Source organism: Oncorhynchus mykiss, chromosome 15 (genome assembly GCF_057628025.1).
Source record: "Oncorhynchus mykiss isolate SJ-2025 chromosome 15, ASM5762802v1, whole genome shotgun sequence".
In the NCBI taxonomy this organism is placed as follows: domain Eukaryota; kingdom Metazoa; phylum Chordata; class Actinopteri; order Salmoniformes; family Salmonidae; genus Oncorhynchus; species Oncorhynchus mykiss.
In genome coordinates this window covers 18060448-18080575 of record NC_143036.1, presented here as the reverse complement: position 1 = coordinate 18080575, position 20128 = coordinate 18060448, and the positions used below count along the sequence as shown (strand labels likewise).

The following is a 20128-nucleotide window of genomic DNA, read 5'->3' as shown; positions in this document are numbered from 1 at the left end:
GGATACTGAAGAAGAGAGACAACGCCTTGTTGTGGATGGAACAAAGACAACGTTTTCCAGAGATTAAAACAGTGGCCGAAACAAACATGGCAGGAACTTAAGTGTAAAATCATACAGAATACCTTAACACCAACCTCTTGACATGCGTGCAGGTCTTGGGTTCCGAGCGGGCACTGCCAGTTGGGTTGATGGCCAAGGGGAGATCCATCAGAGGGTTCCGTCCAAAACGGAAAGTGTAACTTTCACAGGCCTCCACTCCAGGGAGCTGCAGGCGCGCACACAGAGATAATGAAAAATAAATATTTTGTAACATTTAAGTGGTTTGAGAGTTTATAATGACCAAAAGTTTTAAACTTAATTTAAACACTCAATAGTACATTCCAGGTTTCCATTATGATGCGTAAGTGGACATATTGAACTGTTTTTCCTACAGGTAATTTTTTTAAAGAAATGTCTTACACCACTTAACCTTCGATTGAAAAAGTGCTTTCATAATCAACTGAAAAGCCAGATTCTAAAATAGTGTCTGATGGAGAACCTCCTGTGCCTGTGAAAAGCCTTTTCCGTCAAAGCACTTAATGGAGTTGAAGCTATTTTGTATTGGTGCTTTTAACGAAAATGTTTCTATTTGCCCAAACCAATGGCAGAGGAGAAGAAAATTCTAACTGGGTTAGCTACAGTGCATTCGGAAATTATTCAGACCTGTTCCCTTTTTCCAAATTGTTACATTACAGCCTTATTCTAAAATGGATTAAATAAATGTGTTCCCTCAATCTACACACAATACTCCATAAAGACCAATCTCGAAAACAGGTTTTTAGAAATGTTTGCAAATGGATGAAAAATATGAAACACCTTATTTACATAAGTATTCAGACCCTTTGCTATGAGACTCGAAATTGAGCTCAGGTGCATCCTGTTTCATCATCCTTGATGTTTCTACAACTTAATTGTGATAAAATCAATTGACTGGACATGATTTGGAAAGGCACACACCTGTCTATATAAGGTCCCACAGTTGACAGTGCATGTCAGAGCAAAAACCAAGCCATGAGGTCGAAGGAATTGTCCATAGAGCGCCGAGACAGGATTGTGTCGAGGCACGTATCTTGGTAAGGGTACCAAAACATTTCTGCAGCATTGAAGGTCCCCAAGAACACAGTGGTCTCCATCATTCTTACCTGGAAGAAGTTTGGAACCACAAACTTTTCTTAGAGCTGGCCGCCCAGCCAAACTGAGCAATCGAGGGAGAAAGCCCTTGGTCAGGGGGTGACCAAGAACCGGGTGGTCGCTCCATAGTTCCTGTGTGGAGATGGGAGAACCTTCCAGAAGGACAACCATCTCTGCACGACTCCCCCATCAGGCTATTATGGTAGTGGCCAGACAGAAGCCACTCCTCAGTAAAAGGCACATGACAGCCCGGTTGGAGTTTGCCAAAAGGCACCTAAAGGACTCTCAGACCATGAGAAACAAGATTCTCTGGTCTGATGAAACCAAGATTGAACTCTCTAGCCCGAATGCCAAGTGTCCTGTCTGGAGGAAACCTGGCACCATCCCTACTGTGAACCATGGTGGTGGTAGCATCATGCTTTGGGGATGTTTTTCAGTGGCAGGGACTCTGCGACTAGTCAGGATTGAGGGAAATATTAACGGAGCAAAGTACAGAGAGATTCTTGAAGAAAATCTGCTCACCTTCCAACAGGACAACGACCCTAAGCACACAGCCAAGACAACGCAGGAGTGGTTTCGGGACAAGTCTCTGAATGTCCTTGAGTGGCCCGACCAGAGCCCGGACTTGAACCCGATCGAACATGTCTGGAGAGACCTGAAAATAGCTGTGCAGCGACACTCCCCATCCTGTTTGAGAGGATCTGCAGAGAAGAATGGGAGAAACTCCCCAAATACAGGTGTGCCAAGCTTGTAGCGTCATACCCAAGAAGACTCAAGGCTGTAATCGCTGCCAAAAGTGCTTCAAAGTAAGTAAAGGATCCGATTTTTTAATTTTTTTATTATGGGGTATCATGTTTAGATTTTCAGGGGGGAAAAATGATTGAATCAATTTGTGAATAAGTCTAACGTAACAAAATGTGTAAAGTCAAGGGGATTGAATACTTCCCGAATGCACCCACCTAAAACGTTCTACTCTCTCTTGCCATCTCTGCTCTTACCGATTCCACGATCCTGGTGACGGCAGTGACAGTGAATCCAAACAGGTCCTCTCCCTTCAGGTAGACAGGGAACAGTTTCAGAGTTCCAGACTCGTTACGCCGCTCAGCCACAGGCTCCAGAATCTTGTCCCAGACAGCTACAACACAACAAACGGGATATTTAGGGGTGAGGTCAATAAGGTCATGTTCATAAGGCACTGACTAGCTGGACATTAAAACTGACAGAGAGGGACTACATGGACATTTTTTGTTGCAACCCCCCCACCCCCCCCTAGGTCTATTTCTAACCCCACCACGCACCCTTACCTTTGGGTGAGGCGCCGGTGAGCACCAGGTCATCGTAGCCCTGTTCCATCACCCGCACCACAAACTCCGGCCGGCCCTCGTTCTCCTCCACCAAGCACAGGTAGCGGCAGCGGCGGTTGCCGTGACGAGTGCTCCAGTAGATGCGGCTGGCCTGGTAGCCCACGGGGAAGATGGCATTGGCCGAGTGGAAGGCGGCCATCTGCTGGGGAAGCAGCTGACCCACAGTGTGGAACACCAGGCTGCCCACACGGAACGTGTGCTGGTGCTCGCCACGCTGCATGATGCTGGCCATCTGCCGCGCCTCATCACGCTGCACGTAGACACGGCGGAACACTGCGAAGCAGCGCAGCTCGTGGTTAGTGGCGGGTGCCACGGCCCTGTCGCTGCCGATGCCCCGGGGCCGGTGCAGGTGGCACAGCATGGTCTTGTCCTTGAAGAAGGTGCACTGGGCCTTGAGGGCGCATGTGAAGTGGTAGGCATTGGCACAGCGCAACCGGTGGCAGCGGCTGGTGGCGCCCGTCTGCTGGCAGTAGGCACAGCGCACCGCCATGCCCCGCCGTAACGCCAGCTCCACGTTGATAAGGGCGCCTGCCTGCGTCTCATATACCTCTGATGACCACAGTGCGCAGTTAAGGTGCACCCACAAGTCTAGGTCCAGGTTGAGGAGCCGGGCGGGCCCGTCCGTCACACCGTCGCCCTCCTCGTGGCAGAAGCAGCAACGTCGAAGGTCGCGGGGAAGGGGATCAGGACGCAGAGAGGCGCCCAGCTTCCTCAGCAGCTTGTCCATCTCGTCCTCACCGGGCTGAGAGGAAAGCAGGGTTCTCCTAGTGGGAACCACAATGTGTACGCTCCACTTGCGCCAACGCAGGCCCTTCCAGCGCTTGTGGTGGTACGGCGACATATCACCTCCCCCGCTGGCTGAGTGGACCGCCCTGGGCCTTTGCTTGAACTTGACCGTCACCTTGAGAGTGTCCGGCTTGGGTTTCTCAGAGGGGAAGGAGATGGGATGGGGACTGGAGGGGGGCGACTGTTTGGGCTGCAGCTGGGCCAGGCAGTGGACGTCCAGTGCGGACATGTTGTTACTATACTGGTGGAGCACCTTGGACGGGCTCTCTTTGACCGACGACTCAGGCAAGAGAGGAGACATGTTTGGCTGCGAAAGAGAGTTTACTCATTAGGAATCCAATGCAAATTCCTCTCAGCAATGGCATCTTTGGTCATTGTTAGACCATGTTAAAATATTTTGACTGCGCTTAAATGAACACATAAATCCACTCATTCTCCATGCAATCCAACGTTCATACACATTTTGACAGCTGGAATATTTTTTTAGGGACACACTTCTCCATGACTTTGGCGACGTCGCTTTGTACGTATAAATATGTGAGGCTCTCTGGGAGGCTGCTCTCTGATTACATGTACCATCTCCTGTCGTTGAGCAAGGTACTTAACCCCCTTACAGTTAGGCAACTGTATCAAACACGTAGTCAACCCTCAGTCTGGAGAGCTACTGCGTGTGTAGGCTTTTGATAAAGCCCTGCTCAAACACATCAGAACCCGTTTATCAAGGTCTGGTTGAGCAGGTCATTTCTAAAATGTGTTTTGTTGGAGGGGAATAAAAGCCTGCACACCCATTAGGCTCTCCTGGAGAATGGTTAACCACCCTTGATGTATAACATTTCACGGCTTTTGAAATAATTTCCTCATTCAATATATCAAAGATCAAATGGCTATGGTAGGCCATTTTCTAAAATAAATGCTTCTAGTTTAGTCATATTTCTCTTAGAATTGTTTACTTTGCAGGCTGACTAGCATCTATCGAATTGCAATGTCCCATACATCCAAATCAACAGTGAAGTGAATCATTCTTTCTAAAATAATCTTTTAAATTAAACATGAAACATCATGGCCTTATTTGCAAGTGTCGGTGGGACATGACGGTGGGACATTTGTTGGGACATGACGAAAACATTATATGCTAATAATAGCTAAACACTTAGACTCTTATGGGTTAAGCCGGGGAGCTAAGCTATATGTAAGGTTCATTTTGCTATTTTATTTAGAATTTTAATACCCCTTGAAGTTAAAAAATAATACAGTGGGGCAAAAAAGTATTTAGTCAGCCACCAATTGTGCAAGTTCTCCCACTTAAAAAGATGAGGCCTGTAATGTTCATCATAGTTACACTTCAACTATGACAGACAAAATGAGAAGAAAAAAAAAATCTAGAAAATTACATTGTAGGATTTTTAATGAATTTATTTGCAAATTATGGTGGAAAATAAGTATTTGGTCAATAACTAAAGTCTCTCAATACTTTGCTATATACCCTTTGTTGGCAATGACAGAGGTCAAACGTTTTCTGTAAGTTTTCACAAGGTTTTCACACACTGTTGCTGGCATTTTGGCCCATTCCTCCATGCAGATCTCCTCTAGAGCAGTGATGTTTTGGGGCTGTTGCTGGGCAACATGGACTTTCAACTCCCTCCAAAGATTTTCTGGGGTTGAGATCTGGAGACTGGCTAGGCCACTCCAGGACCTTGAAATGCTTCTTACGAAGCCACTCTTTCTTTGCCTGGGCGGTGTGTTTGGGATCATTGTCATGCTGAAAGACCCAGCCACGTTTCATCTTCAATGCCCTTGCTGATGGAAGGAGGTTTTCACTCAAAATCTCACGATACATGGCCCCATTCATTATTTCCTTTACACGGATCAGTTGTCCTGGTCCCTTTGCAGAAAAACAGCCCCAAAGCATGATGTTTCCACCCCCATGCTTCACAGTGGGTATGGTGTTCTTTGGATGCAACTCAGCATTATTTGTCCTCCAAACACGACGAGTTGAGTTTTTATCAAAAAGTTATATTTTGGTTTCATCTGACCATATGACATTCTCCCAATCTTCTTCTGGATCATCCAAATGCTCTCTAGCAAACTTCAGACGGGCCTGGACGTGTACTGGCTTAAGCAGGGGGACACGTCTGGCACTGCAGGATTTGAGTCCCTGGCAGCGTAGTGTGTTACTGATGGTAAGCTTTGTTACTTTGGTCCCAGCTCTCTGCAGGTCATTCACTAGGTCCCCCCGTGTGGTTCTGGGATTTTTGTTCACCATTCTTGTCATCATTTTGACACCACGGGGTGAGATCTTGCGTGGAGCCCCAGATCGAGGGAGATTATCAGTGGTCTTGTATGTCTTCCATTTCCTAATAATTGCTCCCACAGTTGATTTCTTCAAACCAAGCTGCTTACCTATTGCAGATTCAGTCTTCCCAGCCTGGTGCAGGTCTACAATTTTGTTTCTGGTGTCCTTTGACAGCTCTTTGGTCTTGGCCATAGTGGAGTTTGGAGTGTGACTGTTTGAAGTTGTGGACAGGTGTCTTTTATACTGATAACAAGTTCAAACAGGTGCCATTAATACAGGTAATGAGTGGAGGACAGAGGAGCCTCTTAAAGAAGTAGTTACAGGTCTGTGAGAGCCAGAAATCTTGCTTGTTTGTAGGTGACCAAATACTTATTTTCCACCATAATTTGCAAATAACTTAATTAAAAACCCTACAATGTAATTTTCTGGATTTTTTTTCTGTCATAGTTGAAGTGTACCTATGATGAAAATTACAGGCCTCTCATCTTTTTAAGTGGGAGAACTTGTACAATTGGTGGCTGACTAAATACTTTTTTGCCCCACTGTATATGATAAAATACATTTTGGCCTTACTGCTATTAACCCATACAAACGAATGGAACAACAGATAGTTCAGAACAAATTTCCTTCACACTGTCTGTCCTATATATCTGAGAGATCAGTCAACAAATATATATTTGTATTATGCTAATTCGATTTTTGCGGGGGGGGGGGCGGGCATCAACAATATGTTTTGAATTGGCTACCTAGTTTATAGAGGCTAGGTATATAGAGGCTCCGTGGGGCGACACACAATTGGACTAGCGTTGTCCGGGTTAGGGAGGGTTTGGCCGGTAGGGATATCCTTGTCTCATCGCGCACTAGCGACTCCTGTGGCGGGCCGGGTGCAGTGCACGCTAACCAGGTCGCCAGGTGCACGGTGTTTCCTACGACACATTGGTGCAGCTGGCTTCCAGGTTGGAAGCGCGCTGTGTTAAGAAGCAGTGCGGCTTGGTTGGGTTGTGTTTCGGAGGATGCATGGCTTTCGACCTTCGTCTCTCCCGAGCCCGTACAGGAGTTGTAGCGATGAGACAAAATAGGAACTACTAACAATTGGATACCACGAAATTGGGGAGAAAAGGGGGTCATATTTTTTTTATGTGCCAGAATAAATTACATTAACGAGTTCCCCCCCAAAATATTAAGATTTATTTTATTTTTCTTCACAGTACACATTTTCTCCATACCATACTGGTATCAGTGAGGTTCTCTCAAAAAGCTAAGAGTTGAGTACAGTTAGATACACACCTTACTGTCCATGGCTTTGGATTGTGTGGCAGTGGCGTGGAGGACGAAACAGTTATGGCTACAGAAGACCATGCTGCTCCCCGCATGGTTCGGTCTCTCCTGTGGAAAACAGATACAAGTCAGCACCATGGACATTAGGCACAAAAAGGAAAAAAAATCTCAGTGAAACAGGCAGGTATTAACAACCTGTGCAATTAGAAACAATTTTTTGTTTTCCGTTGCAAAACGTTTTGCCTTAATGAACATGGCCCAGGTCACAGACAAGGCCACTCTGCCTGAACATGCATGAGACACACAGTCCGGCACTGTCCAGAAACAACTACAACTACCCCATATGCACTCCTGAAAGTGATCCTACATATGGGAACCTATTGATCAAAAAGCCTGCTGTGCCACAGCCATTGTGTTGACGCCATAAAGAGTCGGGACATTTGCATAGTGTGTGTGGGCTGGCAGGAAGAGGAGAAAGACATCAAAGGTAACTCCTGATTTAAACAGCCTTGCATTTACATACTCCACCCGCTTGCTCATCTCGGGCCATCTCGACTCCTCCCGTGGTAAATAAGGAAGTGTGTCGTGGCAGTGGTCCCTCGGGGGTTAGGCAGTTAACCTGGTAATTGTTCTGGGGCGGATCGTTACTTCCCCAAAGGGAACGGGAATTAGCATAATAAGGCAACCGTTTTCTACGTACCCCCCAAGGGAGGACTTGAGGCAGGTCGCATGCTTTGAAGTCCTCAAAGTATACTTTAACCTCAAGCTCTTGAGCTCTTTATATGGATGGTAAATGATGACATGAATTTTAATAACGCAAAAAAAAAAAACCTGTCAATCCCAAAGAGGGGTTGATAAATCTCATTCCTCAGCAACCAAACTGATACTGAAGGAATGACTATCAGGCTTATACAATTCAAATTACTAAACGTGTTCATATTAACTAACAATACTTTTGGGGATCCCGAATGTGGCAGCAGTCTAAGGCACTGCATCTCAGTGAGAGAGGCGTCACTACAGACCTTGGTTCGAATCCAGGCTGCATCACAACCGGCCATGATTGGGAGTCCCATAGGGCGGCCCAGCATCGTTAGGGCTTGGCCACCATTGTAAATAAGAATTTGTTCTTAACTGACTTGCCTAGTAAAATAAAAATACTTGCTTCAGTCGAGCAACAACTGATCTGGGGCTTACCTGTTTGCTGCAGGGTAGGTCTTTGGTGGACTTTCGGACTCCGTTTCCCAGAACCAGCACCTTGCAGTTCCAGCACCACTGGGGTTTAAGTCCGTCTCCCCTGGCAGACGGACCTAAAACACAAACAACTCAATCAAACTGACCAACATTGCAGAACACTTAAATGTATTAAACAACAAAACATGCAATTTCAACCTCAACTTGTCAATCAAAACACCTGGGTGAAAGACAGGTGAACAAGAACAAAACAGACCGCTAGTATGATTGCATTTGGGTCATTTCACATGGCTTCTTCAAAATCAATTAAGACAACCAGATTATACTTTGAAAGTCTGGAACCGAAGACCTAACAGGTTCATCATCCCCAACCATTAGGGGATTTCATTAAACTTCAAATCTCAGACATGATCAATAAAGGCTAGATAGGACTATCAGAGAGCTCTGGCTCACACACAGACTAGTGTTTCCACGTTTCCATTTCCTCTTTGTTCAAAATCTTTTCTAAACAGACAACTGTTTGTATGGAAAGTAATAGGAAAATCAGCAAAAGAAAGTTCTTAAACTTAAAGGTATGGTTCCACCACAATTTAACTAGCTCTGTGGACCAGAAACACCTATTTCTCCCATCACTATCAGTAGTTTAAAGTTGCATTGCTGGTGTGTACTGACCAGCGCTGGTAGGTGGCTGCTGGCTAATTCCGGGATGAGTGGGCGGTCCGGGGGGTCTCAGGAACCTCATAGCGGGGGGCTGCTGGGAGAACATGGCCGCGTGGTGGGGGTCCACACCCTGGGTCTGAGGCACCTTGACTCCAGCCAGCAGGGCCAGGGAGCTACGCTCGGGGCCGCGGCTCACCTCGTAGCTAACGGGGATGTTCACACACAGCAGGTCGGCTACCGCAGCCACCATGCCAGGGATGTTCTACAGGTCCGGAAAGGGTCAGTGGGGTCAAATAAGTTCATAGCCAGTGGTGGTCAATACAAACAGCCTTATACGAGACAACCCATTTAGTCCATCTTGCATATGGTCTGGCTTGGTTACCCAGTAGTTATTTAAATGTACAGTTGAAGTCGGAAGTTTACATACACCTTAGCCAAATAGATTTAAATTCAATATTTCACAAATCCTGACATTTAATCCTAGTAAAAATTCCCTGTCTTAGGTCAGTTAGGATCACCACTTTATTTTAAGAATAATAGTAGAGTATTTATTTCAGCTTTTATTTCTTTCATCACATTCCCAGTGGGTCAGAAGTTTACATATACTCAATTAGTATTTGGTAGCATTGCGTTTAAATTGTTTAACTTGGTTCAAACGTTTCCGGTAGTCTTCCACAAGCTTCCCACAATAACTTGGGTGAATTTTGGCCCATTCCTCCTGACAGAGCTGGTGTAACTGAGTCAGGTTTGTAGGCCTCCTTGCTCGCACATACTTTTTCAGTTCTGCCCACAAATTTTCTATGGGATTGAGGTCAGGGCTTTGTGATGGCCACTCCAATACCTTGACTTTGTTGTCCTTAAGCCATTTTGCCACAACTTTGGAAGTATGCTTGGGGTCATTGTCCATTTGGAAGACCCATTTACGACCAAGCTTCAACATATCCATAATTTTCCTCTCTCATGATGGCATCTATTTTGTTAGGTGCACCAGTCCCTCTTGCAGCAAAGCACCCCCACAACATGATGCTGCCACCCCCGTGCTTCACAGTTGGGATGGTGTTCTTCGGCTTGCACACCTCCCCCTTTTTCCTCCAAACATAATGATGGTCATTATGGCCAAACAATTCTAGTTTTGTTTCATCAGACCAGAGGACATTTCTCCAAAAAGTACAATATTTGTCCCCATATGCAGTTGCAAACCGTAGTCTGGCTTTTTTTATGGCGGTTTTGGAGCAGTGGCTTCTTCCTTGCTGAGTGTCCTTTCAGGTTATGTGGATATAGATACTTTTGTACCCGTTTCCTCCAGCATCTTCACAAGGTCCTTTGCTGTTGTTCTGGGATTGATTTGCACTTTTTGCACCACAGTACGTTCATCTCTAGGAGACAGAACACGTCTCCTTCCTGAGCGGTATGACGGCTGCGTGGGCCCATGGTGTTTATATTTGTGTACTATTGTTTGTACAGATGAACTTCAGGCGTCTTCAGGCGTTTGGAAATTGCTACCAAGAATGAACCAGACTTGTGGAGGTCTACAACAACAAAAGAATTCTGAGGTCTTGGCTGATTTTACTTGACATTATGGGAAACTCAAAAGAAGAGGCACTGAGTTTGAAGGTAGTCCTTGAAATACATCCACAGGTACACCTCCAAATGACTCAAATTATGTAAATTAGCCTATCAGAAGCTACTAAAGCCATGACATAATTTTCTGGAATTTTCCAAGCTGTTTAAAGGTATAGTCAACTTAATGTATGTAAACTTCTGACTCACTGGAATACAGTGAATTATAAGTCAAATAATCTGTCTGTAAACAATTGTTGGAAAAATTACTTGTGTCATGCACAAAGTAGGTGTCCTAACCGACTTGCAAAAACTATAGTTTGTTAACAAGAAATTTGTGGAGTGGTAAAAAATGAGTTTTAATGACTCCAACCTAAGTGTATGTAAACTTCGGACTTCAACTGTATGTATGTCTACTGCTATTTAGAGTCTAAGATCAGAGCAACTATAGTCGTCAAAATTGCTTGTTTACAATTGCATTTAACCACTCACCTCCGCTGCGACCGGATTCAAGGTGATAGCTATGGATACCAGGCCAGCTTTGGAGCAGGAGGGAGCCGGTCTGAACTGGGACCCGAAAAAGGAGCTTGAGGGTTCAGTCTTGACCTCTCGCTTAATCTCAGTCCCTGAGGGGAAACAACCAGACAATCTAATATTACAGAGAAACTAACACAAATGATGCTTGTACAACACTGGCCTGAGAATGATTATTAAAGATGGCTACCATTACTAACAAGAAAAACTTCTTATGACTCAACATAACTATAAAATAACATGGGGAGCCCCTCAGGGGTGCGTGCTTCATCCCCTCCTGTACTCCCGAGCACAACTCCAACACCAATGAGACAGCCTATAGGGAGGTCAAAGACCTGGCAGTGTGGTACCAGGACAACAACCTCTCCCTCAACATCAGCAAGACCAAGGAGCTAATCGTGGACTACAAGAAATGGAGGGCAGAGCATGCCCCAATTCACATCGACAGGGCTGTAGTAGAGAGGGTCGAGAGCTTCAAGTTCCTCAGTGTCCACATCACTAAGGACCTATCATGATCCAAACACACCAACACAGTCATGAAGAGGGCATGACAATGCCTCTTCCCCTCCAAGAGGCTGAAAAGATTTGGCATGGGCTCTCAGATCCTCAAAATTCTACAGCTGCACCACAGAGCATATTGACAGTCTGAATCACAGCTTGGTATTACAATTGCTTGACATCCAACCGCTACAGAGGGTAGTACATAACTGGGGCCGAGCTCCCTGTCATCTAGGATCTCTATACCAGGCAGTGTCAGAGGAAGGCCCTAAAAATGGTCAAAGACACCCAAGTCATAGACTTCATAGGATGCAACAAGTCTAGAACCAACAGGACCCTGAACAACTTCTACCACCAAGCCATACGACTGATAAATATTTGCATTGACTCATCACATACACTGCTGGTACTGTTTACGATCTGTCACTTTATTCCTAGTTATATGTACATATCTACCTAGTACCCTGGCACAGTGACTCTGTATTGGTACCCCTTGTACACTGATGAAATTAAATGTTCCATATGCACAAAAAGCTTATTTCTCTCCAATGTTGTGCACAAATTTGTTTATATCCCTGTTAGTGAGCATTTCTTCTTTGCCAAGATAATCCATATCAAGAAGCTGATTAAAAAGCATGATCATTACACAGGTAGACTTGTGCCTGGGATAATATAAGGGTCATGAAAATGTGCAGTTTTGTCACATGCCACAGATGTCTCAAGTTGAGGGAGTATGCAATTGGCATGTTGACTGCAAGAACGTCAACCAGAGTTGTTGCCAGTAAAATCTTTGAAATTGTTGCGTTTATATTTTGTTCAGTATATATATTGCCAAGATATCATTACTCATTGTGTATCTATTAATGTTGTACTTTTCTATTTGTAATTGTAATTAAGCATTTCACTGTTAGTTCACACCTGATGAATACAATTGTATTAGATTTTTGTAGCTCTTGTTCAGTCAGGAGTGAAAATTGTATTTGTGATTCTTACCTTTCCCGCTGGCGCTAGGCAGCATGGGAATTACAGGGGAGGAGCAAGGGGAGGGGGGCTCCTCCTTGACATTTGACAAGTCGGGGTAGCGGCTGATCTCCACGCCGACCACACTCTCGGGGGACGAGGAGGGGACGAAGCTATCAGGGGTGTCCCTGTCCGCACAGTGGTCCTGGCTCCTGGGATGTACACAGAATCAGGGAAACTAGTTCAACCACTGGGCTCCTTCACGTAACCAGGTCAGGGCAGTACAGCTTGGCTCGGCTCAGTAGTGCAGAAGGGTATAAATCTGTTTAATACTCCACTCTCCGTTCAGAAGCTAAATTACAGTTACTCGCTCAAACCAGGTAGGAACTATCCTGACTCCCATTGGAGGACTTGCAAATCCACATTTCAAAGGCTCACCTGAGTTCCTCCTGGTTGTTATGGGGTGGTGTGGGGAGCGAAGCGGGGACATCCACCGTCTTGGGCCCCTGGGTGATGGCATGGGCCAGCAGGTCTTTTTCTGTTCGGAACGCTGTAGGTAGCTGCTTGGCTTTCAGGCCTATAGGGAGAAAGTAAAACATTTATTGTTCCTTTTATTTTCAGACCTTAGAAATGTGTATTTTTCCATTGCAATCCCAGTAGTGATTCTTTGATGTATAATTTTATATCACTATTTAATTTTAGCTATAATATTACTACAGCATTACATCTCCAAAGAAGTGCGACTGAGGCGCAGAAGATTTAGAAAATGTTACGTCCCACTTTACCATCATGGCCACCCAAGATGGCATCTTTCGTGGTAAGATCCTCGGCCGTGGCGAACCCGTTGACCATCTTCTGCCTCGCCACAGGGGGCGGCGTGGAAGGGAGTGACGCTGGAGGGGTGGGCGGGTTGCTCAAGTTGTTCTGCTACAAAATGGCAAATCACACAACATCGTAACTGGATCCAACTAGGGAAATTTGTTTTAGTATACAGGAGCATTCAACAAATGTGCGGCTATCTATTTTATTTCCTAGGAACAATGTTCCTTTTCCTATCCTATACCTTTTTCTACACTCCACCTGGGAAAGGGATGGATGTGCATACAGTAGTGATCTCTCCTCACCTTGTAGATGAGCTGGGAGTAGTAGTCTGACACGCCGCCCAGCGAAGCGCTGCCAAAGGATCCTGACAGGCTGTTCTCCCCGTTCAGCTGCCCGCTGCCGAAGGGGAGAAAGTGAGCAAAGTTGACCACCATCAGGGGCTCTATCAGGGGCAGCAGGGAAAGCTGCTGTGGGGGTGGAGGAAGAGAGGAAGGATGGTTAGTGAGAGCAGAAGGGACGCTTCAGTACGTGGTACTGTATTTTAAAGGCTTTCTCACTGCTTATACAGTGCCTTGCGAAAGTATTCGGCCCCCTTGAACTTTGCGACCTTTTGCCACATTTCATGCTTCAAACAAAGATAGAAAACTGTATTTTTTTGTGAAGAATCAACAAGTGGGACACAATCATGAAGTGGAACGACATTTATTGGATATTTCAAACTTTTTTAACAAATCAAAAACTGAAAAATTGGGCGTGCAAAATTATTCAGCCCCCTTAAGTTAATACTTTGTAGCGCCACCTTTTGCTGCGATTACAGCTGTAAGTCGCTTGGGGTATGTCTCTATCAGTTTTGCACATCGAGAGACTGAAATTTTTTCCCATTCCTCCTTGCAAAACAGCTCGAGCTCAGTGAGGTTGGATGGAGAGCATTTGTGAACAGCAGTTTTCAGTTCTTTCCACAGATTCTTGATTGGATTCAGGTCTGGACTTTGACTTGGCCATTCTAACACCTGGATATGTTTATTTTTGAACCATTCCATTGTAGATTTTGCTTTATGTTTTGGATCATTGTCTTGTTGGAAGACAAATCTCCGTCCCAGTCTCAGGTCTTTTGCAGACTCCATCAGGTTTTCTTCCAGAATGGTCCTGTATTTGTCTCCATCCATCTTCCCATCAATTTTAACCATATTCCCTGTCCCTGCTGAAGAAAACAGGCCCAAACCATGATGCTGCCACCACCATGTTTGACAGTGGGGATGGTGTGTTCAGGGTGATGAGCTGTGTTGCTTTTACGCCAAACATAACGTTTTGCATTGTTGCCAAAAAGTTCAATTTTGGTTTCATCTGACCAGAGCATCCCAGGTGGCTTGTGGCAAACTTTAAACAACACTTTTTATGGATATCTTTAAGAAATGGCTTTCTTCTTGCCACTCTTCCATAAAGGCCAGATTTGTGCAATATACGACTGATTGTTGTCCTATGGACAGAGTCTCCCACCTCAGCTGTAGATCTCTGCAGTTCATCCAGAGTGATCATGGGCCTCTTGGCTGCATCTCTGATCAGTCTTCTCCTTGTATGAGCTGAAAGTTTAGAGGGACGGCCAGGTCTTGGTAGATTTGCAGTGGTCTGATACTCCTTCCATTTCAATATTATCGCTTGCACAGTGCTCCTTGGGATGTTTAAAGCTTGGGAAATCTTTTTGTATCCAAATCCGGCTTTAAACTTCTTCACAACAGTATCTCGGACCTGCCTGGTGTGTTCCTTGTTCTTCATGATGCTCTCTGCGCTTTTAACGGACCTCTGAGACTATCACAGTGCAGGTGCATTTATACGGAGACTTGATTACACACAGGTGGATTGTATTTATCATCATTAGTCATTTAGGTCAACATTGGATCATTCACTGAACTTCTGGAGAGAGTTTGCTGCACTGAAAGTAAAGGGGCTGAATAATTTTGCACGCCCAATTTTTTAGTTTTTGATTTGTTAAAAAAGTTTGAAATATCCAATAAATGTCGTTCCACTTCATGATTGTGTCCCACTTGTTGTTGATTCTTCACAAAAAGGTTGCAAAGTTCAAGGGGGCCGAATACTTTCGCAAGGCACTGTATTTCGAGGTAAGCACTGAACAGGATCAAAATTAGTTCTAGAAATTGAATGAAAACATTTGACTGTTATTAATGACCTTTTTGGGGGGTGTAATAACTGAAGTTATTTTAACCTAACGTTATATGGTTATCAAAAGTGTAGTCGAGGCGTAGGCAGTCTAGACAAAATGCAGCCTCTGGAATTTTTTGGCAAACATTTTATTGTGCCCCTGTGAAAGGTTCACCAATGCATAACCCATGGTATATCTCATCATAATTTGAATGACATACAATTTATTTATTTTATTATTAGTCAACTAACTATTAGATTTTCCATTTAATATTCGGTTTATGCCTTCCACAAATGTTGAGTGATTATTTTTTTTAATCCACGGACCATTTAATTCCACCTAAATGAAAGTAATTACATATTAAGATCAGTGATTTATGAGGTGTGCTAACAGAAAATAAACACCCACATTTGTACCTAAGCAACTGCAGAGAAAGAAACTTTCATCTATAAAATCAGCAGCCTGAGTGCTAATCTGCACATAGCGGCACCACACACGTGAAATATTTAATGCCATCAATCAAAATATGGAAATATGTACTAAATAAAACTCTTGTTTTATGTTTCGGACTGGGAACATGACCAGACCAATCAACACATTCAATCAACACACAATAGCTAATCGGCACATTCAACACGGTGTTCGGTGGCTGACTACTATTATCTGTACCTGTTTGAGCTGGGTCATCAGAGTGTCAGTACTGGAATAACCAATCGGCTTCTCCTCTTCCTCCTTCTTCCTCCTCTTGTAGCGCGATGGTGGTTTCTCCACGCCGTTTTTATGCATCAGTTTGTTGCGTTGCTGCTTCCTCTTGCCCTGCTCCGGCACCGAGGGTTCTAGGAGCTCGGTGCTTTCTGTCAGCTGACTGCGCCGGGGAGTCTGGGAAATTACAACGAGACAAGGTTGGTGAGCTACTATTACACAACAAAGAGTTTTCATTAGGAATGTAGTACTGTATAGCAATTGCTTAGCCAATTTTGTACCCCAATATTTCGATTTCAGATAGAACATGCAGTAACCTATGCTATACTATAGTGACTGTGGTCTTTCCCTTCTCACCATGTTTTTGGCGGTGAAGGCCGGCCTGGCAGTGGCTTTGCGGTCTGATGAGTCCTCCTGCTCTGAGCTCAGTTTGTCACAGGATATCTGCTGTGTGGGAAGGGTCTGGTTGGCATTGGCGCCGGGTGGGGGCGTGCTCTTGTTCTTCAACAGGTGCTTAAGCAGCTCGTTCCCTGTGTCGCCACCTTTGGCACCGTGGAGTGGCGAAGAAAACCCCCCCTCGCTTCCCTCCTCCACCTTTACTGTCCCGCCAGCTCGGGGAACGTGCTGCAAGGCCGACCCCTCGTTGGCCGCCTCGTCCCTTCTGCACTCAGTCTCTATGCTCTCCAACTTGATTTGGAGGGTTTCGTCAAACAGGGGAGCCCGGTCATTCTCAGAGCCCATGCTGGAGCAGCCACCCTGGGCTAAGCTGCTGCCTGAGAGCTGCCTCTCCAGTTCTGTGGAGGGGGCCAAACCAGAGGACCCCACTGGGAGGAAAAGATCGGACAGATCCTGCTCACAGGGAATGCTGAGGCTCCGGGTGGATGAGGTGTCAGACCCGCGGGAGGGCGTCAGTGGGGAGCAGCGGTCTGAGTGGGGAGTGGACGGGGTCTTGACAGAGTCTGTGTCGTCGACCGAGTCTCTCTTCTTCTTCCTGTTCCTCTTCTTCTTGACCTTCTCCTCTGGGATGATGTTGGAGTAGAGCTGGATCAAGGACTGGCCTGAGCCGGGGTAGTTTGGAGGCAGGGGGGTGGATGAGTCCATTCCGAACGGAAGTCCCTGTCCCTCGCCTCGACTCCCACCCTGGGGCATCATCCCAGGGCCTCTGAATCTGGCGGGACGGGGCAGTCCCGAGGGGAAGTTGAGCCCCTGCAGCATGGGGTTTTTAGGACAGAAATTGGGACCCATCTCGGGACCACCAAAAGCCCCAGTCTTGGGCATAGGCCTGCGCTCGTCCCCCAGCATGAAGGCACCGTTGCTCTGCTGGGGGTACATGGGCCCTAGCTGCCCCTGCTGTGGTGGTGCTTGTTGTTGAGGTCTAGAGGGCTGCATGAAGTCTTGGGGCAGATCAGTATTGTAGAATGGCATGTGGGCCAGGCTATCCCCACTTGGGTTAGTAGCTCCGGGGCCGTGTGGGAGCCCAGCGGGACCCATACCCAGGCCTTGCTGCTCCATCTCCAGCCGCTGCTGCATGGCCCGGTGCCTGTCTACCTCCTGCATCAGCTGAACCCGCTGTCTCTCCTGCTGCTCCCTCATGCGGTCCCGCCTCTCGCGCTCCTGGAAGCCCTCGCTGAATGGATTGTTATCATCAAATTTCACAGCAAGGCTATTGCTGCCACCACCACCACCGTTACCTCCGCTGGCTCCCTGGGTTCCTGCTCCTTTGCCTGCAGGTGTGGCTTTTACTCCGGGCACCATTGAGGCTGATTGAGGCTGAGGCGGAAGTTGGGTCTGGGGTGGTAACTGGGGCTGGTGCAACTGGGCAGGGCTGGCGGGGGGCATCTGAGCTGGAATTCTTGGACCCGGGCCTCCCATTGGTCCTGGGGTTCCCCCAGGGTGCCAGCCTGGCACATTGGGCATACGGGCAAGGTTAGGCTGGCTGGGGTGGGTCTGCATTGTCATCATGGGCTCCATCATGGGCTGGCCCAAAGGGGGCCCCCTGGGCATTATAGGGGCAGCATGAGCTGGCATCCCTGGCATCATAGGAGCCTGTAGACTTAGCTGTTGCTGCTTGACACGGTACTCCTCTATCAGCTCTGCATGGTCTTTCTGCTGTTTCCGAATCTACCAGAGAGAAACAGCACAAGAGGAAAAAAAAACAATAAGAGAAATGTGAGCAGACTGAAGGTTATCCCACCCAATTCTTCACAGTGCAAGATGGTAGAGACATTTTTAGGCACTGCTTTTCTATACAGTCCAATTAGAACTGGTATTTACCTGACAATCACAGAAAGAACAGTGATCAAATGCTATTTTCTGTTACTTATTCAAAATACCTCCATATAATACGTATCGATACAGTAAATGTTTCCATGATTCCACAAGAAATCTGATTGAACCATTACGAAGTAAATACCAGGTAAATAGCAAAACCTCTTTAACCTCTTGAGTGTAGGGGGCAGTATTTTGATGTTTGGATGAAAAACGTACCCAAATTAAACTGCCTATTTCTCAGGCCCAGGATCTAGAATATGCATATAATTGTCCGATTAGGATAGAAAACACTAAAGTTTCCAAAACGGTCAAAATATTGTCTGTTATTGCAGGCGAAAACCTGAGGAAAATCCAACCAGGAAGTGCTGTTTTTCCTGAAACCTCTCCCTGTTCCATTGCATGCCTTCCCTCCATTTAAAGGGATATCAACCAGATTCCTTTCCTTATAGCTTCCACATGGTGTGAACAGTATTTAGACATAGTTTCAGGCTTTTATTCTGAAAAATGAGCGAGAAAGATCACATCGCGTCATTGGATGGCTGGGTGCCAGCAGAGTTTTGCAAGCGTGAGCAGCTTGGAGCAGACATTTTCTCTCTCACTCCAATTGAAAAAGCTACAGTCCGGTTGAAATATTATTGATTTATTTGTTGTAAAAACAACCTGAGGATTAATTATTTTAAAAAGTTTGACATGTTTCTACAAACTTTACGGATACTATTTGGAATTTTCGTCTGCCCCGTCGTGACCGCTCGAGCCTGTAGATTTCTGAACATAACGCGCCAACCAAATTGAGATTTTTGGATTTAAAAATAATCTTTATGGAACAAACGGTACATTTGTGTAACTGGGAGTCTTGTGAGTGCAAACATCCGAAGATCATCAAAGGTAAGCGATTCATTTTATTGTTTTTCTGACTTTCGTGACCAATCTACTTTGCTGCTAGCTGTTTGTAATGTTTTGTCTGCTGAGAGAGATGTCCTAACATAAACGCTTGGATAGCTTTCGCCGAAAAGCTTTTTTGAAATCTGACACGCCAGGTGGATTAACAATTATTTCCAACTTCCGTGACCTTTTAAATGTGGCAAGGCCGCGAGACAAACACCACAGGAGAACAAAGGCATGATTTATTCTGTGAAGTTAACCCACATAAGCTGTGTTTTGCTATATTGCATGAGTGGAGGATGTGGGTTAACTTCACAGAATAAATCATGCCTTTGTTCTCCTGTGGTGTTTGTCTCGCGGCCTTGCCACATTTAAAAGGTCACGGAAGTTGGAAATAATTAGCAAAGGCGCCATTTGTTTTGCTAAGAAAAGGTCAAAAGGTTTGTTTTCGAGCTCAATGTTTCCCTTGATTCTCAAGAAACCAAACAGTTATTTAAAAGTAGCAGCTGTTTTTCAGCAATCAAGCTTTGTGTGCTGCTGAGGAGGAGGGTTAAGCTTGTCAAAATTGAGGGGACAGAAATACAAAGCAAAGAGTTGATAACTGAGCCGACATCAAGAGTTTAATTTCAAGAGAAAATGGATAAGATGGAATCCAACATGATGTGGGAGCTAAAGACCAAAAGGCCAAAGGAAAACCCTAAATTAAGCCCTCAAAGATGGAGAGAATCTATGTACAAAGCAAGTCCTGTAGGCTTTAGTTATCTTATCTTGATTATTGTCCTGGTATATGGTCAAGTGCTGCAAAGAAAGACCTAGTTCAGCTGAAGCTGACCCAGAACAGAGTGGCACGTCTTGCTCTTCATTGTAATCATAGGGCTAATATTAATACACTGCTCAAAAAAATAAAGGGAACACTAAAATAACACATCCTAGATCTGAATGAATGAAATATTCTTATTAAATACTTTTCTTTACATAGTTGAATGTGCTGACAACAAA

The 20128-nt window shown here is 45.4% G+C and overlaps 1 protein-coding gene across 16 annotated transcripts in view; it reads right to left on the bottom strand.

Moving 5' to 3' along the window:
* LOC110490933 (histone-lysine N-methyltransferase 2C) overlaps positions 1-20128 on the bottom strand; it is a 231504-nt gene that overhangs the window by 7598 nt on the left and 203778 nt on the right. For 14 of the 16 annotated variants that reach the window (XM_090199401.1, XM_090199405.1, XM_090199402.1 and 11 more), the window contains 13 exons: positions 16334-18097; positions 15944-16153; positions 13419-13583; positions 13080-13221; positions 12733-12871; positions 12328-12506; positions 10795-10928; positions 8755-9004; positions 8086-8198; positions 6901-6999; positions 2475-3627; positions 2169-2305; positions 123-265 (listed from right to left, as the gene is read on the bottom strand). In XM_090199401.1, the coding sequence (XP_090055527.1) occupies positions 123-265; positions 2169-2305; positions 2475-3627; positions 6901-6999; positions 8086-8198; positions 8755-9004; positions 10795-10928; positions 12328-12506; positions 12733-12871; positions 13080-13221; positions 13419-13583; positions 15944-16153; positions 16334-18097 (4628 nt within the window). The remainder of the gene's footprint in view (positions 1-122; positions 266-2168; positions 2306-2474; positions 3628-6900; positions 7000-8085; positions 8199-8754; positions 9005-10794; positions 10929-12327; positions 12507-12732; positions 12872-13079; positions 13222-13418; positions 13584-15943; positions 16154-16333; positions 18098-20128) is intronic. The other 2 variants (XM_090199404.1, XM_090199415.1) reach the window with 1 other exon arrangement.